At 38.9% G+C, this 27,283-nt stretch overlaps 1 protein-coding gene across 7 annotated transcripts in view; it reads left to right on the top strand.

Annotated features, from left to right (window-relative positions):
* Positions 1-27,283, top strand: part of mvb12ba (multivesicular body subunit 12Ba) — a 287,792-nt gene that overhangs the window by 86,857 nt on the left and 173,652 nt on the right. For all 7 annotated transcript variants that reach the window (XM_069888146.1, XM_069888144.1, XM_069888159.1 and 4 more), the window contains one exon: positions 4,515-4,631. In XM_069888146.1, coding sequence (XP_069744247.1) covers positions 4,515-4,631 — 117 coding nt within the window. The remainder of the gene's footprint in view (positions 1-4,514; positions 4,632-27,283) is intronic.

Here is a 27,283-nt window from a genome sequence, read left to right as displayed (position 1 = left end):
ACCCATCCAGCGCAGCTGGATCTTCAGCAGCGTGGATTCGATGCTGTCGACCTCTGCCATCTCGAGTACTTCGACGTTATGGGTGTAAGCGCTCCAATGGATGTTGAGGATGGAGCGGAGACAACGCTGGTGGAAGAGTTCTAGGAGCCGTAGGTGGTGCCGGTAGAGGACCCATGATTCGGAGCCGAACAGGAGTGTGGGTATGACAACGGCTCTGTATACGCTTATCTTTGTGAGGTTTTTCAGTTGGTTGTTTTTCCAGACTCTTTTGTGTAGTCTTCCAAAGGCGCTATTTGCCTTGGCGAGTCTGTTGTCTATCTCATTGTCGATCCTTGCATCTGATGAAATGGTGCAGCCGAGATAGGTAAACTGGTTGACCGTTTTGAGTTTTGTGTGCCCGATGGAGATGTGGGGGGGCTGGTAGTCATGGTGGGGAGCTGGCTGATGGAGGACCTCAGTTTTCTTCAGGCTGACTTCCAGGCCAAACATTTTGGCAGTTTCCGCAAAGCAGGACGTCAAGCGCTGAAGAGCTGGCTCTGAATGGGCAACTAAAGCGGCATCATCTGCAAAGAGTAGTTCACGGACAAGTTTCTCTTGTGTCTTGGTGTGAGCTTGCAGGCGCCTCAGATTGAAGAGACTGCCATCCGTGCGGTACCGGATGTAAACAGCGTCTTCATTGTTGGGGTCTTTCATGGCTTGGTTCAGCATCATGCTGAAGAAGATTGAAAAGAGGGTTGGTGCGAGAACACAGCCTTGCTTCACGCCATTGTTAATGGAGAAGGGCTCAGAGAGCTCATTGCTGTATCTGACCCGACCTTGTTGGTTTTCGTGCAGTTGGATAATCATGTTGAGGAACTTTGGGGGACATCCGATGCGCTCTAGTATTTGCCAAAGCCCTTTCCTGCTCACGGTGTCGAAGGCTTTGGTGAGGTCAACAAAGGTGATGTAGAGTCCTTTGTTTTGTTCTCTGCACTTTTCTTGGAGCTGTCTGAGGGCAAAGACCATGTCAGTGGTTCCTCTGTTTGCGCGAAAGCCGCACTGTGATTCTGGGAGAATATTCTCGGCGACACTAGGTATTATTCTATTTAGTAGAATCCTAGCAAAGATTTTGCCTGCAATGGAGAGCAACGTGATTCCCCTGTAGTTTGAGCAGTCTGATTTCTCGCCTTTGTTTTTATACAGGGTGATGATGGTGGCATCACGAAGATCCTGAGGCAGTTTACCTTGGTCCCAACAAAGCTTGAAAAACTCATGCAGTTTGGCATGCAGAGTTTTGCCGCCAGCCTTCCAGACTTCTGGGGGGATTCCATCCATACCTGCTGCTTTGCCACTTTTCAGTTGTTCGATTGCCTTATATGTCTCATCCAGGGTGGGAACCTCATCCAGCTCTAGCCTTAGGGGCTGTTGAGGGAGCTGGAGCAGGGCGGAATCTTGGACTGAGCGGTTGGCACTGAAAAGAGATTGGAAGTGTTCTGACCATCGGTTGAGGATGGAGATCTTGTCGCTGAGGAGGACTTTGCCGTCTGAGCTGCGCAGCGTGCTTTGGACTTGGGGTGAGGGGCCGTACACAGCCTTTAGAGCCTCGTAGAAACCCCTGAAGTCGCCAATGTCCGCGCTGAGCTGTGTTCGTTTGGCGAGGCTAGTCCACCACTCATTTTGGATCTCCCGGTGTTTGCGCTGAAGATGGCTGCATGCGCGACGGAAGGCTTGTCAATAATGTATATTGTTGCCAAACCACTAATTCCAGTGGATGAAAATTAGTAATTATGAGATCATACTGCCACACACTAACATAATTACTAATGTCATAGTGGATGCTTCAGGGAAGCTGATCTCTGAACTCCATTGGAATTTTAATCAAGATGCTAAAGAGCAAAAGAATGTTGTAGCCATCATTATTTGGAAATCAGTCAGTAACTGGCTTTTTGAATGATCTGACCCAGAATGCATTGATCTGAAAGAGCAAAGTTGATTTTATCAGTGTTCTAGCCACCATTTTTATCCCGTTCTACACTACGAAAGACTAGCTTTAAGTAATATGGATAATTTTAGGAGATTATTCTTCATAAATTGGTTCCTGATTTCCGAATAAAAATAAAAGACAGGGAATATAAAATCAGTCTGTTTGCGGATGATGTGATAGTGTACTTAACAGAACCAGAACTATCAATAAAAGAACTATATAAGAAATTGAAGGAATATGGAGAAGTGTCGGGATACAAGATAAACGTAAATAAAAGTGAAGCAATGCCTATGAATAACGCGGATTTCTCAAAATTTAAGGAGGAATCCCCATTCAGATGGCAAACGCAGGCAATAAGATACCTAGGTGTGCAAATAAACAAAAATCTAGGCCAATTATATAAACTCAATTACAATCCACTAATGAAAAAACTACAGGACGATTTAGAGCATTGGAAAGAGCTACCACTAACACTGATAGGAAGGATAAACTGTATTAAAATGAACATTTTTCCAAGGATACTATACTTATTTCAGGCATTGCCAATACAACTGACAGAAAAATTCTTCAAAGAGTTAAAGAAAATAATAAGGAGATTTTTATGGAGAGGGGGGAAACCGAGGATAGCACTAGACAAATTAACAGAATGGTATAAACAAGGAGGCTTACAATTGCCAAACTTCAAAAATTATTATAGAGCCGCACAATTAAGGTACCTATCAGATTTTTATCAAACAAGGGAAAAACCAGACTGGACGAGACTAGAATTAGATAAAATAGGGGAAAAGATACCTGAACACATATTATATAAATGGGACGAAAAATTGGTACAACATAGAACTTCTCCAGTATTACACCATCTCCTCAATATATGGAAGAAGATACATGTAGAAAGAAATAAAATAAATTACCAAATACCAAAACTAATATTGACGCAAAATAAGCTACTCCCTTTTACAATAGACAACCTTGCCTTTAGAAAATGGGAAAAAAAAGGGATTAAAAGAATAGAAAATTGTTTTTCAGGAAGTAGATTCTTATCCTTTGAACAAATGAGAGATAAGTACAATATAACGGGAGATACAGCGCTGGCATATTACCAACTGAGATCCTACTTGAAAGATAAATTAGGAAGCAACTTGAGTTTACCAGAGGGAAGTAACCTTGAATATGTGATTACAGATACAATGTTAATCAAAAGATTTATAAAAAATATGTATATTAAACTGCAAGAAAAGGAAAATGAGGAAACAAATGGTAAAACTAAACAAAAATGGGAACAAGATTTAAATATAAAGATAAAAAAGGAAACATGGGAGAAGTTATGCTCTGGAACGATGAGAAATACAATAAATACGAGGCTGCGTATGATACAATATAATTGGTTACACAGACTATACATTACACCGCAAAAGTTAAATAAATGGGACCCAACAGTATCTGATAGATGTTTTCGATGTAAAAAAGAAAGGGGAACAACAATTCATGCAATCTGGACATGTGAGAGAGTAGAAAAATTTTGGGATGATCTCAATCAGATATTAAATAAAATAACAGAAAACAATATACCAAAGAATCCAGAGATCTTTCTCCTAAGTAACATAAAAAATAAAGAATTTGGAATTGACTTGGAGGATGCACAAAAAAGATTTGTTAAGATAGCCCTAGCTGTAGCAAAAAAATGTATTATGTCAACCTGGAAATTGGAAGATAATTTGAAAATACAACAATGGTATATAGAAATGAATAAATGTATTCCATTAGAAAAAATAACATATAGTTTAAGAAATAATATTGAAATATTCGAACAAGTATGGGAGCCTTACATTAAATACAATAGCGAAAACCTACCGGGAACAAACATTACCTAAGTTGATGGAAGGAGAAGAGAAGAAAAAAATGGACTCAGTAGAATTTCTGGTGTATTTTTGTTGAATGACAACATTGTCTAACTGAATTAATGCAACCTAGATTGTATAACTAAAATGGATGAGAGGGGGGAGGGATGGGGGGGTGGCTTGGGAGGAGGGAGGGGGGAGGGAGAAAAAGTCACTGTAAATGTGTGGAAAAGAAAAAGTGTATATCATGGCTATTGTGATTTATGGTGTGAAAAATAAAAAATTTAAAAAAAAAAAAAAAAAAAAAAAAAAAAAAAAAATTGGTTCCTGATTTCCTATATTGCAGCATTGATTTGACTGCAGAGTTGTTTTAATAGCTCTAAGGCACTTTGGTACCAGTTAAATGTTTCATAAATGCAAATCTTTCTGCTATCCTATCTAATGCTCAGTAAAAAGTAAGCACTCAGTATCAAGGAAGGAAATCATTAACGGAAAGGTAAAATGTTTCACTATCACCCTTACCAGTACTGTGTTTGGGTGTCCGGTTGAGAATATAAAAACTCAATGTAAGTAGAGATAGAAATTTGAGTTTTGCAATTTAATCTTTCCATTTTGAGATTATAAAGTAGTCTTTGGTTGCAATGATACTCGATAATTATTGCAAACAAGTGTATATCCAACAAAGTATAACTTGTATATTGTCTTATTTTAAGGGAATTAAACAATATGGGAATATGGTACAGAATGGGAAAAGTTCCAAGGACACAAGAGCTCTCAAACTCGTCTACAACAAGTACATCTTCACCGAATGCTGCTCCTAACCTTCCCAGGTACTGTTTTGTAAAATTAATGGGAGGATCTTCTCTGCAGATTGATTTTTTTTTAGGTACATTTTCCTGATACAAGTGTTTATTATATTTTTTCTAAAATAAAAAAGTGCTATAATGAGAGCATTTGCTTTATTTTATAGTGGTGACAGACTGTTTATCTTTTTGTATTAAAGAACCTTTAATAAATTGGTTCCTGATTTCCTATACTGCAGCATTGATTTGACTTCAGAGTTGTTTTAATAGCTCTAAGGCACTTTGGTACCAGTTAAATGGTACCAGTTACTTCTGTATAGCACAGAAGTAAGCCCTTTTGCCCATGATGTTTGCGCTGAATATGATACCCAAATTAAACTCTATTTCCTGCATAGTTATGTGTCTATCTTGCAGTCACATGAACACGACTATCATATTTGCTTTTATTGCTACCCCTGGCAGCCCACTTCAGAGACTTAATTTGTGTAATTTAACAATGAACTTATCCTGCACAACTCCTTTAAACTTTTGATCCCTTAATTTTAAATATATGTTTTCTTGTATGTGATATTTTTACATTAAATATTCTGACTATCTCCATGACTCATAATTTTACAAACTTCTACCAGGTCTCTCATTGGCCTCCAATGCTGCAGATAAACAACTAAATTTGTCCAGTCTTTCCTGATAGTTCATTGCCTTAAATGCAGACGGCATCCTGATAAATTTCTTCTGTACTCATTCCAAAACCTCTTTATCCTTCCTGTAATGGGGTAACTGGAATTGCACATCTTACTCACAAAGTTTCTTATAGCTGTGTGACAGAGTATATAGATATGTTTTTGGGAGATAAATTGGGAAGGTTTGTTAGAGTAGGTTACATACAAACACTTTAAAACTGATCTTATTTGAAATACTGGAGCTCTGCTAATGCTAAACATATCGGCTCCATAGCTTTTGCAAGTGCTTTGGAGAGTGCCCAAGAGACTTCACTGATGGATTATTGTTTACAAAAAGGCAACTGATCTTGTCAGAATCACCTTCTGTCTCGAGTAGAGCTTGCTGTGGTTTTGCAAGCAGAGAGAGTCAACAGTCTTTCTCCAAACAGGCTTTCTGTGTGTGTGTGACACACACACACACACACACACACACACACACACACACACACACACACACACACACACACACACACACACACAACTTGTACAGTGTTACAGCCAGTAACAGCAGCAGGGACTGGAACAGGACAAACTGGCAAGCATGTGGATGGCCCCATTTGGAAGACAACCTGGCCAAAGCCCTTGTGGTACATGCAAGAGGAGAGGATTTGCTGTCTAATGTTTCACTTGGAATGAGAGAAACATAAAGGAACTCTGTGGTGACCTGGAAGAAAGAGGTTATCATCTGGAGAACCTTGAAAGGGGCAAGTTTAGTCAGCAAGACACTGAAGTGGTTGTTGGAAGTACATTTGTTGTGGATGTCCTAGAACAACAAATCTCTCTCTGAAAACTGACAAGAACCTTCCTGAGTGGTAACCATTTCCCTTTCAAGCACCAAAGCCTGGTGAACTTTATAAATGTTAAATTCTATGCACAGTATAAGAATTGCCTGCAACCAGTGAACTTGGAGGAATGAGAAGTGAGATTGGACTGTGAACCAAGGAACTTTTCTGAACTTACACACATATTACTTACAAGTGTGCTTAGAATTAGAAGGGGGTTAAGTAAGTCAATAGTGATAAGTTAAAGTTTGATTCTATTTTCTTGTTTAAAGATAATTAAAAACAACTTTTTTTTAAGTAACCATTTGTTTTGGCGAATATCTATTGCTGCTGGGTTTTGGGATCCTCTGGGCTCGTAACAGCTGAAATATGACTTCCTTCTTTGTGTATACCCAATCTTCCACACAATAATAGCAAGTATTCCATGTACTGCTCTCACTTGCATGACCACTTTTAAGCAGTTGTAGACCTGAACTCTCTGATCCCTCTGCATATCAATGCTTATAAGAATCCTGTTCGTAACTATGTACTTTCCCCTTTTATTTGACCTCTCCAGATAGAGTATCTCACACTTGTCCAGATTAAACTCCATGTGCCATTTCTCTGCCCATGGGAACAGGAGGAGCTTTAAGCAGTCTGCTAAATGTATAGTTAGATTCCTGTGTCTTCTGAAGTTTAAACGTTGATGTGCCCTTGTTGGAGATATTTGGCTTTCAGTTGCCCACTTCCGCAACCATGACTCTCCACCCCTTACCCAAAATCCCTTCTCTTGCTTTAAGCATTCTTACTCTTGGACACCTCGTACTGGCTGGCTGCCTGTTCTGGATCTTTTTATTTCCAATGCTTCTGAGATATCAACTGTCTCAACTTCACCGCTCCCCTTACTTATTCTAATCTCACATCCTCTGGACACTCTGCCCTCTACTCTCTCCCCAACAATCCCAACATTATCATCAAACCCGCAGACATGGGTGGTGCTGTTGTGGTCTGATGCACTGAGGCTAGGCAGACAACAGCTCTTAGATACCTCCTACTACTTGCCCCTTCCACAGGACCCCACCACAGCATATCAAGCCACCATCTCTAACATTATCTACAATCTCATCACCTCTGTTCACCTCCTCCTGCTGGGTTCTACCTCTTACCCAAGATACACAAACCCAATTATCCAGGTAGACATGTTCCTGCCCCACCAAACTAGTATAATCTTATCTCAAATTCATCTTTTCTCCCCAGTCCAATCTCTCCCCACCTTCTTTCACGATACCTCACATGCTCTCCATCTCTTCAATAACTTACAATTTCCTGAACTTGTCTGCCTCATTTTCACTATGGATATCCAATACCTTTGCACCTCCATCTCCCATATGGAAGGTCTCAAAGCTCTTGGTTTCTTTCTTGACATGAGACCCAACCAGTTCCTCCACTTGGCAGAACTTGTTCTCACACTTAACTTTGTCTCATCCCACTTTCTTCAAATCAAAGGAGTGGTCATGGGTGCCCGCATGGGTCCCAGCTATGCCTGCCTGTTTTTGGGGTATGTGGAGCAATCCATGCAGCAAGCCTACAGAGGCAAAACTCCTCAACTCTTCCTCAGCTGTATTGATGACTTCATCGAAGCTGCCTTATACATCTGTGATGAACTCATCAACTTCATTCACTTTGCTGCCAACTTCCACTCCAATCTCAAATTCACCTAATCCATCTCCAGCAATACTTTGTCTTCGTCTCGGGAGATGAGTTTTCGGTGACATATTTTACTAAACCACCAACTCCTTCGGCTACACTTCCTCACACCCTTCCCTTGCAAGGATTCTATTCCTTTCTCCAAATTTCTCTGTATCTGCCACATCTGTTCCAAAGAGGAGGTCTTCCAGTCCAGATCACCTGAAATGTCCTCCTTCCACAAACATGGCTTCCCCTCCACCACCATCATCTGAGGCTTTATCTGCATCTCCTCCATTTTCTGCTCATCTGTCCTGGGCCCCTCTGCCTCCAGACGCAACAAAAAGAGGATTTTCCCTTATCCTGATCAGCACCCTGCCTGTCTCCACATCCAACCATTATCCTCTGTAAATTCTGCCACCTCCAATTTGATCCCATCACCAGACACATCTTCACCATTCCTTGCCACTCTGCCTTCCGTAGGGACAGCTCCCTCTATGACTCCTTTGTCCACTCCCCTTCCCACCAATCGGCCCCTTTCGCGCCATCCCCTGTGACTGCAGGAAGTGCCACACCTGCACCACACCTCCTCCCTCACCACCATTCTGGGCTCCAAACAGCCTTTACAAGTGAAGCAACATTTTGCTTGTGTATCCATGAGAATTAACTACTACATTGGAGAGACCGGACACAGACTGGAAGATTGCTTCATTGACCACCTTAGATTTGTCTGCATCAGTGACAAGGATCTCCCAGTGGCCAATCTCTTCAATTCTGCACCCCACTCCCTTACTGAGATGTCTGTCCATGGACTTCTGTACTATCCTGCCAAGACCACTTGTTAATAGGAGGAGCAACACAACTTTTCGTCTGGGCCCTCTCCAACCAAATGGCACCAACATTGACCTCTCCAATTTCTGCTAGCTTACTCTCCATTTCTCCCCTCCCTTCCCTTTCTCTTTATCTTTTTCCTCCAGCTCTCCACCCCCTTCCCTCTTCATTCACAGAGACATCTCTCCTCCCCCTGTTTGCTGGTGTGCCCTCCCTCTCTTATCCATCTATTACCTTCTGCCTTTTGGACTGTGCTTTTCCCTCTTCCTGCTCCTTCCCCACCCCACCCCACCATTATGTTTGGGTGTCTGCCAACACTTTTTTGTACCTTGAAGGGCACAAGCCTGAAACATGTATCTTTATATTTGCTACATTATATACACTGTTTGACCTGCCGAGTTTCTCCAGCATGGTGCTTTTACTTCAATCATGATGTCTGCAGACTTTGGTGTTTTACCCCTTTCAATGTCTTTCCATCAGTAATTTTGAACAGTCTTAAGCCAGGAGTGCCAGTGAGGTGGTGAAAGTATCAGTGATCTTTTTTCAAGGGAGCTTTGACCCTATTGTTCTGGAAATTGCTTGTCATGATGGAGTTTTGGAAGTTTGATGGCAGCCAGGCAGACAGCTTGTCCACCAGCCAAGCCGTGTTCCCTGACAAAATCAGGTTGAGTGTTATAATTAGTGTCAATGCTGAGGCATTGGATTGAATCAAGATGCTGACATTGAACTGTTCATTCTTCCATTGGACTTGGAAGGTCTTGAAAAGTTGGTGTTGATGATACTTAACTGCTTTTTAGTACCTACAGTATCTTGAATTTTTTTAACCTCCACACAAGTGCCCCAAGTATGGAATTCCTGCCAGTGTGAATTGAAAATGTATATTTTACACACTTTATTGCAAAGGGAGGGGAGAGGTCAAGATTTGCCACGGACCAGTTTCTTTTTCATATTGGCCTGTTCTGATTCTTTAACTGCCAAGAAAAGTCATAAATGAAGGTCACCCTTTGCTCTTCATTAGACCAGGTGTGAACCAGCATTCATCACTTGTCGGTGTTACAATTCTTGATCATTCTAGAGATAATGTGGTAAAGTGAATTGCCATTATTCAGTTTGTTCAAAATGGGGCTTTAGAAGAGAATGCTGTTGGGAATTTTGGTAGTGGGAAGGGATGAGGAAGATTACTACTTTTGAAGTGCGTTATGTCATAGACCAGCAGCAATAAGCTTAAAACAATAATTTTTATTAATAACTATTAGTAATGTGATATCTTACTTAACTCTAAACTTACCCTCAACTATACACACAACTATATCTCTCTCTCTATATGTGTATGGATGGATTACCCAAAGCATTACAGCTTGGGCACAATTCTAAAAAGTCAAATTCAAAGTTCAATCTTAGAAATCTTGTGTTGAAACTCAGAACTTTTAAAACAGTTGTGCAGAAGTAATTATGTAATTGAGATGCTGAGTCATCGGACTTCTTAAAGCTCACAAATTCTTGTTGAGTTGCATTCAGAGAAATGTTACTTCGTGAGAATAATGTGACACAACTTCCCCCTTTCTTGAGTAGGGGTTACGAAGCTTGTGACCTCCACAATGTTTTCACAGACCCAGGCAAGGATTTTAGTCAAAATAATGATCAAAATGGTCGCGCTCCAAATGCAAGAATCATCTTGATACTTTACCTAGATATGGGTTAGTCACAAGTGACCATTACAATAGCCACAGCAAATCATTGTTTCCTCCTGGCAAGGAGAAAACAACAGCAGTGTCCATCTCACAGAATGTCACTGCATTTCTGTCTTCAAATCAATCTGGTTGATGGTACTCAAGCTGCTCTTTGAAGTGTCTTAATCACATGGCTGACTTGAACAGTACTGTTTTAGTTACATTTTTTTGCAAAAGCACAAGTCATTTTGGCAAATGGCTTCCTGCTTGACCAGATGTCTTTCTGTCTTAACAGATATTCGTCTTAGCAATCATTAATTGTTTCAGGCTTTCAATGGAGAACAATAACATTGGTTTTATGACTCTGAACGTAGGTACCTTTGCGTCTGGGTTTCAAAATGTGTGTGTATCTTTCCCTGACAAAGTAACCCACTAAAATATAGAATATAAAATACAGATTAAAAGATAACATAAGCCTATGAGAGGGTAAATGTGCAAGGAGAAAGTCGAATGTGAATTTGAGGAACAGCTGGTGGGGTTTCAGTGTTCTGAGACCAAGAGAAAAAAAGTGAATTGTGGACAGAGAGGTGATGAAGGATTTTGACAGTTTTGTTCCATTAAGCGGGCTATTGATTACAAAAGTTTAAATCTCATGATACATCTATTCAAAGCGTTGGTGAGACCACACTAGAAAGTTGAAAGAGGTGCAGAGGAGATTTTCCAGGATGTTATCAGGAATGGAGGGCTTGAGTTATAGGGAAAGGTTGGATTGGCTTGGTTATTAATCACTGGAGAGTAGGTGGTATATTAAATCATGAGTGCTATAATTAAAGTGAATGCTCACAAGACTATTTCCTGGAATATATGATTGCAGAACTGGAGGGTATAGGTTTAAGGTGAGGGAGAAAATTTCAACTCAGAGCTTAGTCTTTATCTGGAACGAGTATCAGAAGTCTATAGAAGTGGATACATTCATGACAATCAAATGCCATTTGGAGAGATGTAGGTTAAGAAAGGCTTAGAAGGATGTGAATCAGTTGCAGCCAAATGGCACTAGCCCAGAATGCCAGCTTGGACAATTGGGGCTGAGAAGCCTGTTCCATCCTGTGTTATGGTATAACTTGACTGAAATGCCCCTGAAAGCTCTGCAAACTGATGTTGGTTATGCTGACTTTATAAGCAGTCAACATTTGTGTATAATGTTTTTCTGTAGAAACTAAATCTTTACCACCCCAGGTACTGTGCTGTACTAGGTAAAAGGGAGAGTGACAATTTTGTTGAAAAACTTTGTGCTGGTGCTTGCTACTTTTGGAAAAGAAACAATGCTAATTTGCATACAGGAATTAAAACCTGGACAAAGTTTAATATCTGACTAAGAGAAGAAACTGACATTTTTGCAGATATAAATATCCATTTTAGCACCACTATGTAGCCCTCTCAACCTTCAGGTGAGCAATATCAAAAGTAGGCTTCATCTGGGATCTGTATTATTTTTATGTCTTTTTTTATTATTGCTTCCGAAATGCATTGGGATGTCTCACTACATTAAGCATGCTCTATAATTGCAAGTTGTTTTAAATGTAACCTACAAGGATATGTTTTCATCCGCCTTCGATGCTTTCAAAACAGCAGCTCAAAGCAGTTGACAAATTTATTAGCGTAATTTGCTTGAATTGTTTCTTCCAGTTGCTAGTTTGAGATTGGGAGTCTCAAGATGAGGGAGGAATAATTAATTCAGTTTCTCAAATTTCTTTTATTTTGGATATTATTTAGTTTCCCCTGTTAACACCATTCAGTACTCTAGATCAATGATGATTTCACTTTTATTTTTGTAAAAGATGTACCAAACCTTTACTCTCACCATGCAGTGGACAGAAAACCCAGAGTTATTATGGTAATAAGATGGAGAAGAGCTATTCAAGTCCCTCTCTTGCTGCCTTCCTTGGCTTTCCTCCCATTTGCTCACTTTTTTTTTTGGCCCTTTTGTGAACTTTTTTAAATGAGTACATTTGTGTGATATGTTTGTCACTGACTTGACCAGAATTTGTTACCTATTTCTAATTGCTCTTGAGTGGTCAAGCTTATGGGGCTATTTCAGAATACAGTTAAGAGTCAGCAAGAATACTCTGGTTCTGGGGAAACATAAGGGTGACACAGGTAAGAAGGGTGGACTTCTTTCCCTAAAAGGTGTTCATATGGGATTTCAAGATTAAAGATTCCTTTATTGTTGTGTAAGAGTACAGAACATGTCATATTACAGAAATTGCCTTCTGCCTACCATAAGGTAGACAAAGTTGCCATTGGTATTGCCTGACGCCCGTTACAGTAAGAGAGAAAGAGAAGCAAAAGCGAGTTCCTTCAGAGTCACTGAGTGTTTGTGCCCCCGCAGCCTCTGCAGCTGCATAGACTTTTATTAGATCCATTGGCAAACTGAGCTCCAGGTCCAAACCTCTGACATGATCAGAAAGCCTTCAACGCCACAGGCCTTTTGGGAGCCATTCAAGCTCTGAGCACCCTCTCAAATCCTGGTTCCGATACCTGGTTCCAATGAGCCAGCCTCCAGCCGCCCACAGCTTATGCGGATGTCCTGACCGCGTCCCTCACAGCCTGTGTGGGTCCTTCAGCCGCTGAGCCCCTCGATGGTCCATCACCATTCGGTAGGGTTGTCTCCTCTGCTTCTCCTTCTCAATGGGGTTTGTTCTTACCATTGCTGGTGCCCTTTGCCAGTCCGCTGCTTCCCTGGAGTCTGCAACCCCTCATTGCCAATGCCGACCACAGGCACACTATCTTGTGCGCAGACCTCTGCGGTTGCAGGATTTTTCTTACAAACACCATTGGCTCCTTCAACAAGCCATTTAAAGTCTGTTTGGAGCTGCCGGCATTTGGACCAGGAGATTGAAACCTTCAAAGCAGTGCTGTGTTTCCGCCCTCTGCTCTCCCAGCACCGCATCTGCAACAGTAATATAGCAGCTTCATTATCACCATTATTGGAACCATTTTTTTTTAATTTCAGGTTTAATTTTTTAATTGCTAGAAGTCAAGGGATTGAATTCATCACTCCATATCTTTAGTCCAAGTCTATTATTTACTATTTATATAAAATAACCAATATGCTACTATATCCAACCTGCCATGCTAAAACCATCATATGCCTAAAATACTGCTTCTACAAAATTCATTGTTCCTCAAATTCCCAAGTGCAGGTGCGAGCACAAGAAATTTTTTCTCTTTCTTGTGTATAGTTTCTCTCTATTTGAATACTGCCCTCCCAACACCCACTCTCATATTTTATACTGTGTCCTTGCAGGCTGTAGATTTTACCATTCCTTGTTCATTGCTCCTTGTGTCAGCTGGTGAATTTGTCAATCATGCATTCATCAGCCCTAGACTCAATTATTCCAATTCAGAGTCCTTCTGTAAATTTCATCTCTGTCATTACTGACTGACTAGGGATTGCAGTGCCCACTAGTTTGTTTGATTTTAAAAATTCTAATTATTTATTAATTATCTGTCTCAATTAGTCATTTTAAACTATAGATTTAAGGAATTAACCACCTTGGGGATAATGTGCCTACAATTAGTATTGGATTTTCTGCCACAAAAGTGCAAATTTACAAATAGTGAAAATCTTCAAAACTTACAGTGTTCTACCACATTTTATGCCTTAGTGACAGTTGTTAAGGGATAGGATGTTGCATAAATGTAACAAGAGATAAAGTGAGCAAGAGTCTTCGTGCTATTTTGTATCTGTTTACTGGATTCCATTTTCCTATTTCATTGATGAATAGGCAGCTATAACTTTGTTTACAATGGAGACACAGCCTTGGGCCAACTCATTCATGCCGACCAATTTGGAATTCTGAACTAATTCCATTTGCCTCCATTTTCTCCATATCTTTCAAGCCCTTCCTGTCATATATCTGTCTAAATGACTTTTGAATGTCAAAATAGTCTCCACTTCTACAGTGGTAGCTTCTTCCAGATAAGGACCACTCTCAGTGAAAAATTTGCCTCTTTGGTCCCTCTTAAATATTTAATTTCTCACCTTAAACCTATGATCTAGAATCATCCACCATGGGAAATAGATAGTGAGCATTCACTTTATCCAGGCCCGACATGATTTTATAAATCTCTAAAAGGTCACCCCTCAGCCTCCTTTCCTGCAGGGAATAAAGGCTCAGCCTGTCTAATCTTTCCCTAAAACCTTTGACCCATCAATATCTTGGTGAATCTTCTCTACACCCCTTCCAATATATCGATGTCCTTTGTTTAACTGCACACCATACATCAACTGTGGTCTCACCGATGACTTGCACAGCTGAATCATGAGCATGTGCCTTATTCAACACCACCTCCACTTGAGTTGCCACTTGCATCTGTTTCATGGGTCTCTTAGGTCTACAATATTCTTCAGGGTCAAAGTTCAAATTTATTGTCAGGATGACATTATCCACAATCCTGAGATTCTTGCCAACCCTGCCATTTACTGTATAAATTCTACCCTGGTTTGACTTCTCCAAGTGCAACCTCACACATGTCAGAGTTAAATTCCAATTGCCATTCCTTGGATCCATCTTCTCAACTGATCTGGATCCTGTTGTAAACTTAAATATCCCATCTCACTGTCCACTGCACTGCAGAGATGACACCAAAGTGACCAGGTAAATAGGTAAAACCTGGCTGTGCACATTCTACTTGGTATTTTCAATATCCCCCTTGTTTTTGGGTTTAATTAGAACATTTTGAGATCACATTTTGAAAAGCTGGAAAAAGAGCAACTTTAAACCTTGCAGTGTCCTTTTTTAAAGTTTAGATTGTATTTTTGCATGTTTTTAATCAATATTCCTATAAACAGATATGAGCATTTCTTTAAATAAAGTGCAGTTATTTCTGATCATGAACTTTATTTACAATTTAGGATTATTAGTTTAAATGTTGGGAAAGGTTTATGGCAATCTCCTTTTGCAAGTAATGTTTAAATTTCAATCTTTAAAAAAAAAAAAATTTTATTGAGTTTAACCCATAAGCATACATGCAGAATTGACAATTGCATAATAATTAATTTGTATACGAGTAAGCATGCACAAAAAAGTAGATAAAATAATGGCTTATAATGCCTCAAAAACATTTCATTGAAATATCTATACAATCATGTTAAACCTTTTTGTTGAAATAACTTGTATAAATATAAAAAAGAATAAGAAAAAAACTAAAACCCAAAACTGAATCTAATCTACCCCTCCCTCTAATCAGGAGATTATGTAATTAATTTTTTAAAATACCGTAGAACCAATGGCAATCCTCGGAGAACAGGCAATGAATCACCAAACATACAGACATTGTTACTTCTTTCAATTATAAAACAAATATTTAATAATAGTTTAATCTTATGGTTGAAATAACTTGTATAAATATAAAAAAGAATAAGAAAAAAACTAAAACCCAAAACTGAATCTAATCTACCCCCTCCCTCTAATCAGGAGATTATATAATTAATTTTTAAAAATACCGTAGAACCAATGGCAATCCTCGGAGAACAGGCAATGAATCACCAAACATACAGTCATTGTTACTTCTTTCAATTATAAAATAGTTTAATCTTATGGTTAAATTTCAATCTTGGTGTTATTTCTCAGAGCAGTACTTTCTTTGCACCTGTACATCTAACCTTTTCCTATGACAAAAACTAATTATTTCATTAACTTTAAATTGTAACATTTTGGTCAATAATTTGGAACTGAAATTAAGAAACTTGTAGGCTGGTAAAAGTTTGACCTTGATGAGATTCCGTGCTTTCTTCAACCTGCTTTTGTGCTTCATGACTTAATTTGCAAGATCATATAATTTTAATTAAATGTTTCAAAGCAAAAGTGTATCACAAAAGTAATATTATTACACAAAATTAGAAAATTAAGATGGAAGTGTTTGATTTCTAGCAGTAAATTAGACTTTTAGATTTTGATCTGGAATTTAAAAAAAAATTAAAGTCAGTATTTGTTCCAAGGTCACAGTAAAGATTTAATGAGATAGAGATCAGATTTTGCTGTTTTTAACAAAAAATCTGTTGCACCCAAAGGATTTATCAAACATGCTGTTAATTTTTAGCCTGCTTATGAAATTCTACTTAAGCTTTTGGTAAATTGTGAAAAACCTGTCATTGACTGTAGCAGAAATGTCTGTAAGTGTACGATAGGGACTAGAGGTTTGTGGTCTGTCTACTAAATGAAAAAAGGAATTAGTAAATGATTTTTTGCTGTGTGTGTAATCACCTGGGATTGACATTGTAAACTGGGTTATTAAACGGAAGGTGATAAAGGAGAAAATATTGATCCTTTCCCTTTGAAGGTATGCAAAGCTCTTTTGTTTGTCTCCATAGATTGTATTTCTCTGAAAAACGTGTAACCTTTTTTCCCCCCCAAATTTCCTCTTTCAAGTGGTTTAATTCCTCAAGCTGTAATGGCATTTTAACATGGAACATTTTGTGGCCATTTTCTCCCAGGTTGTATCAGAAATGTTGAGGTCAATTTAATGATGCTTTAAATCTGACACTGACAACAGATCAACGCTATTTCATCTTAGGATTTCCTTTAGAAAATAAATTACAGCCATGTAGTTTATGAAGTTGTAAAACAGTTGGCACCAAGTAATATTTCATATATTCATGGGAGGTAGAGATTATTGCTTATCCTAGCAATTATTAGCCCAACCTTAATTGTTTCCTGAAATGTGTGCTTTAGCCTTTTTTCAGGGAGCAATGAAGCATCGACAGCATTGCTAGGTATGGTGTTACATACAGGCAGTCCCCTACGTATGAACAAGCAGTTGTTATTTTTATCTGTCTTGTGTTCTTTTGCTGCTATTCATTACAAATCTGTGAGGTATGGTTACCTTGTTGAGTATTTCTGACTTGCTAACAAAATCTAATTTAAAAACTGAATCTGTTCATTACCCAAGGACAACGTGCACTGGTTAGATTGTGCTTGGATGGCAGATCCATGTCAGTGAGTCAGACAGGCTTTAAGAAAACCATGTAGTTTCCTTGTCTCTGTTATTGACTGAAACTGTTTTGTTATTTGAGATTTTCTCATTATTTGTTTCCATAGTAAGATTTGAAATTTTAGCTTTAAATCATTCAATTCTAGTTAGAATAATTTTCCAACTGTTTGAGGTTTGGCTACTGCAGATATAGCAAAAAAACCACGTGGGTACGTTGCATTATTCTTAAGAGAACTACAGGCAAGAGTTGAGTTTCAAAATGATATTCTAGGACATTGTTAATTGTTCAGGATGTGTGGACTTTCAGAAATGGATTTTAGATTGCTGGGCATTTTCAATTCCATGCGGATTTCACTTAGTATCCAAATATTTTATGAATAATGTTCAATACATTTATTAATATTTAAAACTACATCTGTGGATATTAACCTATTGCTAGTGAGTGTTGTACAGTGGGATAGTCCAATTCAAACTCTGGTAGGTAAGGAATATCCATTAATTAATTAAATAAAATTGGAATTAAGAAGCGAGCATTCTTATCGTGGCTATAAAATCACGAGATTGTTGTTGAAACTCATCTGGAAAACCATTCCCCTTGAGAGAAGGAAATACGCCCTCCTTTCCTGGATTAGCAGATCTGTGACTTCAGGTCCAAACATTGTGCCTTAATGGTCTAGCAAGCAACTGAATTTGGTGTGGTCAATAAATGGTGCCTTTAACAGCAATGGCCTGTTCCATGAGAAAAGAAAGGGAACTAGTTGTCATTACAAATAAATCTGTATAAGGTCATGAATAGGGCAATGAGGCTACATCAAAGCAAATAGATGAGAACTATTGCCACGATGATCCATTATAAAATAAAATAGACATACAGTATTTCTATATATATTTATAAAATCACATTAGGAATGTAGGATCCAGTTTTGGTGCCTAATATTGGAAAGCTTGGAAAATATTTGGAGGAGGGTCATTCGGTTGATGCTTGGTTATCACAATTAATTTAGAGAGCAGGGTCTTTTTGCTCTAGAAAGGCAGATCCCATGGAGGTATTGATTACTTTAAATGTGAAGGGACTGTTTGAAGTAGACGAACTATGGACAATCCAGGGACATCAGAATATGTTACATTGGTTAGATATTGGAAGGTTTATCTTTTCACAGAGTAATGCTTGGAATTTGTTGTAGCTCATGTGATATGTGCAGATTAGCATTCTTAGTGAATTGGAAGTATTCCTCCGAATAAAAGAAGCTTCTACAAGGATATTGGAAGATGCACCTTATTTTTTTTTTGTTGCCGCCTCCAGAAACTCTGACATATTCCAGGAGTCAGGGAGGGATTTCCAGGTTTGTTCCCCCTGAATTAGCTATATTTGTTTAAATTTAATCAGGTTCTCCTCCTGGGTGTTATGTGACTGCGATTGATGGAAGTCTTTGGGATCACTGTAAAGCTCAATAGGATGAAGACCACATGGCATGAATTTGATGGACTAGCTGGACTTTATCTGCCTGTCATCTTCACATGCTGCTGTTTTAAACAAATTCCATTGTTCCAATAGTTGCCCGTCTACAGAACAATACTGTAGAGTATTCAAAACCAGCGGGACCTGCAAAAGTAAATCAGTGTTGCACAATCAATATTTTCTGCTTAATTTAAACCTAATTTTCTCCATGGCCCATTGAGGACCTCTAGTGGCAGGATCATAATACTTGAAAGCTTATCAGTATTTATTTGATTTATTAAATCCTGACCAATTGCATTCAAAACCTGTTTTTATATTGTGATCACCAGTTGTGAGCAGATTTGGGAAGTTCATGCTTTTAATGTTCTTGAATGTGATGCTGTTGTTGATGACTCTATCGAATGCTTGAGTGTTGACTGTGGTCTTCAGCAAGAGGATTTATTGCATGGAGCATTGAAGCCACATTATTTTCCTTGACAGGATTTGGTAACTGTTCAGGTTGAAATTACCACATTTTTAATTGCTGATTCAAAGAGCAGCTCCAATCCACGACACACGAGTCGCAGCCAAATCTGACAGTTTGTTTTGTAGAATTGATTGATGTGCCAAAATCACAGCTGAACTGAATAAAGTGCTCTTGAATTTGTAAGATTGGGGATTGTAAGATTTATGACTTGGTTCCAATTAATGCTTGCAATTCTTCCACTGCTGCACTGAAGTGTTAATAGGCAGGATTATTTTCATTCATTACCCTATTTTATGGGGTTTTTTTCAAGCAGTACTTGGAACAGTTATACCTGTGAACTCGTTAAGTCCAATAATGTCGAAGTTGTGCCCCTTGACAGAATTTAATTTACAGCATCCAGTGCCCAAGGCTGAACTGATTTCAAATGCTGTGATTTGCAAATCATTTCCTATCTTTTAATACTAAAACCAAATAATTTTAACATGGTAAATACAGTGCAGTCATAATTTTCTGGACTAAATCAGCTAAATGTTGTCAAATAACCTGTAATTTTAAGGTGAATTATCTACATAAATTAAAGTTACAGTCAGCTGGTAATTGTCTGGAATAAAATTATGTGGAGTCAGTTATACATCACACTTTGGCTTTTGACTCTAAATTTCACATAATTTTTTATGATCGGGGTTCTTTTGATATAATGCATTATTAACAACAGCTGAGAAAAATCTTGTGTTGTGGGCAAGGAGATGGGTTGGGTCTACAAGATTTGCCTTTGGAAAGGCTCAGCACACAGCCTTGTCCTGGGGCGTGCAAGGTTAACGTGAAACAGCACTGCCAAAACTGGGCTCATGTTTTCCTCGGTACAGGTGAATGGATGATCCATTGGAGGTTTTCTCGCGGATTAGAAGAGTTAATGGAATGGATAAGGAAGTTCTATTTCCTTTGGACAAGAATGATGAAAAAATGCATTATTTACCACAGCTAAGAAAAATCTGGTGATATGGGTAAGAAGGTGGGTTGTGTTTAGCAGATTTGCGTTTGGAAGGGGTCAGTACACTGCCCTGAGAAAGATTTTTAATTGAATGAGCATCACAGTTGGCTTAACGGTTAGCGTAATGCCTTTACAGTGCCAGCGATTAGGACCAGGGTTTGAATCCCATGCTGACTGTTAGGAGTTTGTCCATTCTCCCCATGTCTGTGTGGGTTTTCAGCCGGGGCTCTGGTTTCCTCCCACTGTTGGAAACGTAGTGGGGGTGTAGGTTCATTGGGTGGCACGGACCCATGGGCCGAAATGGCCTGTTACTGTGCTATATATCTAAATTAATTTTTTTTTTTAATTAAATTGAAAACAAAAGTGGAAAATTCTGGAAATACTCAGCAGGCCAGGCAACTATGGAGGAAAAAAAAAATCAGATTGATATTCCATGTTTCTATTGGTTCTACTGAAAGGTTTAGGAGCAGGAAAACTGGCATTGTGGTTAGTGCAATGCTATTATAGCATCAGAGACCTGGGTTTGAATCTGCTATTGGCTGTAGCGTGTTTGTACGTTCTCCCCATGTCTGCCTAGTTTCCTTTGATGATCCAAAGGTGTACAGGTTTAGTGGTTGATGGGTCAAATGGGTGTAGTTGGGTGGGGCAGGCTCATGGACTGGAAGGGCCAGTTGCTCTGCTGTATCTCTAAATTTTAAGAAAATCCTTCTATTTGTCTCCTGTGAGTGACTCTGGTTCTGTTTCCATTTCATGTTTCCAGCAGCTACAACATTTTTGTTAGTACACCATTTTAAATTTAATGGTCAGAAACAATTATAGAAATCTTGAACTAATTTTCCTCAAAATATTAGGTTGTGAGAAGTTACAAAAATTAAGATTGATAGTTTTTTGTTGAGGAAGTGTATTAGGTTGTCGAGAAGAATATAGGCAGGTATGAATGAGGAGTTTTCACGAATACACTGTGTAGTCTTTCTGCAGCTCCCCACATCTGCAAAGCACACACAACAATTTAAGTATAGTTAACATGTAGGCAGATAAAATATTTTAAATATTAGAGGAAGAAAGAAAAAATATAATAAATATTCTCAGTTGGTTTTAGTTGTACAAAAACTGCAGACGGATCTTTTGCCATCTTGAATTTGTGATATGGTTTGGATAGTACAGATGGTTCAAGAGTCAGATAGTTGTTAGGGATTTGAAAAAAAACTACTTGTGCATCTACTATTTGATGGTAGCATTGAAAAGAGAGTATGGCTGTCTTCTTCAAGCATTGTTGTGCATAGATACTTCAATGGGGGGGATGGATGGACTTAGTGTTAAGATGCAGATAACCTATGATCGAATTGAATGACAGAACAGGATCAAGGACTATTCTTGTGATTGATTATTCTTTTCCTCTTTGTTCTTTTTCCTCCCACTACTAGTCCTGTTATTTTCTGGAGCTATTCAGTGCAATTTTAGAAGTCTCCAGTTCTTTCAATTTCTAGAATCAGTATTTTTGGTTAATTGGTTGGGATAGAGATTCCTCGCCATACATCATGCAGTGTGAAATAGATGACAGGTGCATAAATACACTCCTGAAGATCTATGAACAATTTGCATGTCTATGTCAAATCTGCAAATTTTCAGGACAGAACAACCCAGTTATTTTTCAATCAAACGAACAATGTTTCTAATTAAATGAAGGAAAAAAAGTCAAATCCAATCTTCCGATCACAGACACCATTTGATCTTTCAGTAAATGAAACCAGCAATTGCATTTCTTTAAACCTCATTGGAATTATTGAATCAGGCATTTGGAAGCTGAATGTTATAATCAATACATCCTGCACATTGTGAGGGATCCAACCCTGGGGAAAAATAATGCCAGACCTTGACCAGTGTTATTTTGGATATATATATGTCCAGTTCTAATCACAACTGAAGATTTATAAAAACCTAGACAATGAGCAAACAGACAAATATGTCAAAAACATCAAATTCTTTGATTACTAGACAATAGATAAAATTGTGAAGCAAAGATCAAATGGCAGATTGCACTTTGATGAACAATGGTGTAATTGTGAACAAAGCAGCTAATAAAGGAGTAAACTTTCTCGGGTGCACTTTGTAGTAACATGGAAATCTAAAATGAGATTATGGGTAATCCCTATGATCCCCATTTAGGATATTTTCTATATGGTTTTAAAATGGTGATGTACCTACTGGCTTTACAGCTGTTAGTCACATGGATTTGACAGCACTATTGGCTTCTCTGGATAGTCAGTGGTATCACAAAATGTAAAGCGTGTAGAAGAGTAGCAGAAATAGAAAATTTCAATTAATATTTATAGAAAATATTAGAAAATATCGGTCAGCATCTGTAGAGAAAATGGAAGAGAGTGTTTGAGACCTACCTGAAGAAAGGTGAAGGGGCAATATGTCAACAGTCTTTTGCTTTCCATGGATGTTGAATGATCTGCTGAGTCTCCAGCATTTTTGTGTATGACACTAGACCTCAGCATCTTCAGATTTCTTGTTTACCAGTATTTGAGACCCGAGTCTTTTGTGAGACCGAAAAATGATCAGCATTAGTTACACAGCCAAATCTTCATTGCATTGACTGATCTTTTCAATACGGCCAACATTTTGTTTTCCAGCATTTGCAATTTTATTCCTATTTACATAGATGGTTTATAAATCACCTTTTTGTTAAATTCACTGCAGAAGATTCTTCATATGAATGTGTTAATGTATCTAAAACTGATGATTTTGGAATGGCTGTCTGTAGGGATATTGTTTTTGGACTTCTCAGTGCAATAAAAACAGTAAATGCTGAAACACTAAGTAGGCGCATCTTAGAAATGGTGAGTGTTTTGGGTCCAAGATTGTCAGAACTGAGGGAGCAACCAGTTCATTTACAGAGGTGGAAAAGATGAGATTGGGATGGAGATGATGAGCTGCATCTATTTTGAATAGAAATGTGCATTGTATGACATATAAAATAAGCACAGATTTGGGACCTTGTTGCTGCATGGTCATTTTTGGCCATTTCTATAGAATGAGTATTCTACCTGATGTACACATTAAATAGAACTATTACATTTCTACTTATTGTAAATTCAAACTCCAAGTTTATGTTCAACTCCCCCGTCGCCCCCACTATAAATTAAAAAAAAATCAAGAAATTTCACTCTGCAAATTCATGATGTCCTTAGTACTGAGATCTTGAGTTGTGTGGGGAATCCAGGTACGAACCCACATGTTGTACGCAGCAGTGGACTTGAATGCTAACCAAATGTATCACCCTACTATCTGTCTGTGCTTTCAACTCCAATTACCTGCTTTTTTTCTGCGTAGCAATTTGTTTCCCCAGAATTAAGCGACCACAGAAAACAAATATGTTGCATATAAATAATTACAGCACATTTTCTATTGTAGATCATTGAAACTTTTTTTTCCCCCCACAAGACCAAGTCCAGAATTTTGAAGCAATGCAGGCCAACATTGCTTTTGAATTGACTTGTGAGAGATAATAGAATATAAACTAGTATGAATGAAATAAGGAATACTAGACTAGACTAGAAGAAGTTAAGTAAGTGCTGAGTAGGGATGAATTCCGATAAAAGTGTGAGGAAGGGTTACGCAAGTATAATAGAATAAGGGTCTTATAGTGATAGACAGAATTAGCAAGTTCTGCATATAAGTAAGTCCTGGGGGTTGAGATGTGTGAATAAGGACAAAGGCAGATTCATGAATAAGGTCAATGACATGATGGGACCCAGACAGGATACCCCATGGTCTTCCAAGTTTAGAGAAACTGCACGTAGGCAGTCAGAATTACCAAATGCCAAACCAATCCAGGAGGCAGAAGAATGTAAGGGGGGGAGGGTACCTCTACACTGAAATGAACTGTATAAAAGTTGGGTGAGCCCCAGTATGTGTGTGTATTTCCAGGGTAAGGGGAAGCACCCAACTTTGCACTGTTATACAATGAATGTTCTTTGTTCTCAATTTTTGTCTGGAGCGAAATCTGTGAAGGTAATTCTGTTTCTCACAGACTGTATCGCCCTTCTGACTCAGCTGAAGTGCAGGACTTCATTGAATGTATGTGGTAATTCTAACTAGCTATCTTTCAGTCTAAGGTAATAGGCTCCTAGAACGCTTCCACCAGTATTGTCTCCGCTCCATCCTCAACATTCATTGGAGCGCTTTCATCCCTAACGTCGAAGTACTCGAGATGGCAGAGGTCGACAGCATCAAGTCCACGCTGCTGAAGATCCAGCTGCGCTGGGTGGGTCATGTCTCCAGAATGGAGGACCATCGCCTTCCCAAGATCGTGTTATATGGCGAGCTCTCCACTGGCCACCGTGACAGAGGTGCACCAAAGAAAAGGTACAAGGACTGCCTAAAGAAATCTCTTGGTGCCTGCCACATTGACCACCGCCAGTGGGCTGATATCGCCTCAAACCGTGCATCTTGGCGCCTCACAGTTTGGCGGGCAGCAACCTCCTTTGAAGAAGACCGCAGAGCCCACCTCACTGACAAAAGGCAAAGGAGGAAAAACCCAACACCCAACCCCAACCAACCAATTTTCCCCTGCAGCCGCTGCATCCGTGTCTGCCTGTCCCGCATCAGACTTGTCAGCCACAAACGAGCCTGCAGCTGACGTGGACATTTACCCCCTCCATAAATCTTCGTCCGCGAAGCCAAGCCAAAGAAAATAGGCTGGGGATAGCAGGTATTGTTCCTCCATAATAGTTATCTGTTTGGAAGACAAGACTCAGCAAATGTGATTGGCACTAAAATTCAATTTATTTTTCAATGTGCAAAAATATTTATCTTCATTCCAAGATATTGAATTAGAGAGGCTGCATTGACATTTTTAATTTTCATTTGTTTTAAATTCATTTGCATTATCAATTTTCAAATGAAAGTCATGTACAGACAGCAATGAGGGATAAAGTTAACAGGTTTGCAAATACTTGGCATTGCTCCCAATGCTAAATAAAGACTATTTAAGAACAGTTTAATCCTTTTTAGATGTTGGCTTTGAATACAAATTGTTATTGTGAAAACCTTTTTATCAGAATGGCTCTTTAGTTCTGTATTCTGTCATTTTGACTATTCTCTTGCTTTTCAAAAAGGAAAGTAACCAGTGAAGTAAGATCCTTTATTCCTGACAGAAGTGATAGAACCAATGTGTGGCCATGAAATAAGACAGGACTTTAGTAGTTTCTGCATCTAACACCACTGACTGGCAATGACTTGGAAATATGGGCAGTCATGAAACCATAAGACATAGAAACAGGAATAAGATATTCGACCCATAAGAGTCTGTCCTGCCATTCAGTCTTGAGGTGATCCATTTTCCCACTCAACCCCACTGTCTGGCCTTCTCCCATTGATACCCTGGCTAATCAAGAACCTATCAATCTCTGACTTAAATACACACAATGACTTGGCCTTCACAACTGCCTATGGCAACAAATTCCACAGATTCACCTCCCTCTAAAGAAATTCCTTGGCATCTCTGTTCTAAAGTGGCCACCCTTCAATGTGCTTAACAAAGGGTTAATGAATTGGGTGACATAGGTGAGAATGTGACTGTCTTCTAACATGACCTTCCCTTTGATGTAGTAACCAACACCACAAAGAATGCAGTAAGACTAAATAAAAGAAGTGAAGGCACCCTGTTTTTACCAGCTTGTCTGCAGACACCACAAGGGAACATGTTGTTGTAAAAACAGGAACTGCCAGCTGTGTGAAACTTGTAGGGTCTCACGCAGACCTCTGCTTAAGGTGTATAAAAATTGAATGAATATTCTGTATACTTTGAGTGGGGATTAGTGTAGAGAACGAGTTACTGAACTCTTTCTTTGTATCCCTCACTCCCACTGGCGTTAGTAAGGCTGAATAAAGGAAACTGATGTATTCTTAATTGGTTCGGCTGTTTATTTTATTACAGTGTAGGCTGACTTTCAGAATATGCTCTTTTCCTAGACTCTCCCACAATGGGAAACAACCTTTCTACATCTACTCTGTCCATGCCTTTCGGCTTTCAAAATGTTTCAAATGGATCCCCTCCCCTCCCCTCATTTTCCTAAATTCCAACAAGTGCAAGCCAAGAACTGTTAAACTTATCATATGATAGCTCTTACATTCCTGGAATCATCTAGTGACCCTCCTCTGAACCCTCTCCAATGTCAGCACATCCTTTCTTAAATTAGGAGCCTAAAACTGCTCACAATGCTCCAGGTGAGGTCTTGCCAATGCCTTGTAAAGTCACATCACATCCTTGCTCTTATATTCTATTCCTCTTGAAATCAAGGCAGGCAAAGCATGTTTGTCACATAAATATCACCCATCAAAGTTGTCGTCTTTGCATTTTTATACTTCAAACAGCATGTAGTGAAGAAGCAACAAATGATAAAGATTTGTGGCCATGGTTCTTTAAAATTGGGGAAAAAAAATAATAGGCTTTAAATTTCAACAGCTGCATGAATAGTATATATCATTATGTGTCTAGTGCAATGGTCCACTGATGTTTTAAAAGGTTTATGCTTGAAATCCCAATATTCATTCTTCCTTCATTCCACCACAAACCCAGCTGATAATTCTGTAGTTCACCTATTTAGTTTCCTGGCCAGATAACAAAGAATTTAGAAGGCCTCCTCTTTAGAATGTTTCTATGTTTTTCTATGTTTCTATGTTTAGAATGTATTTAAACAAAACTCTACCGACCAGTGGCACACATCCACAGTGATGAAGTGTTTTGAGAGTATGGTGTTAAAACATTTCAGCTCCTATCTGAGCAGCAACATAGATTCGTTCCAATTTGTCTAAGGCTCTACACAAAGCTTTGATTACAGTAAGTCAAAGTGCAAGTTACTGTACCACTAGAACAAAATGTAGGTGATAGAAAAAAAGTAGTTAAACTAAATTACTCTTCAGGAAATTGTGTCGAGTCACCTTTATCCACCTGCGATGGCAATGTGGCCTCAGTTTGAAAGGACACCAAAGATGCGATTACAGCATCCTCTCAATCTTGCAACTTAGGTTTTGTTCTAAAATTTGGTGTGGAAAGGGGTGTGCAGATGGTGATTTTAACACGAAGTCTC

The sequence above is a fragment of the Narcine bancroftii genome, chromosome 1 (genome assembly GCF_036971445.1).
Source record: "Narcine bancroftii isolate sNarBan1 chromosome 1, sNarBan1.hap1, whole genome shotgun sequence".
Taxonomy (NCBI): domain Eukaryota; kingdom Metazoa; phylum Chordata; class Chondrichthyes; order Torpediniformes; family Narcinidae; genus Narcine; species Narcine bancroftii.
The sequence above is the reverse complement of the archived record's forward strand: the minus strand, read 5'-3'. Positions and strand labels throughout refer to the sequence as shown.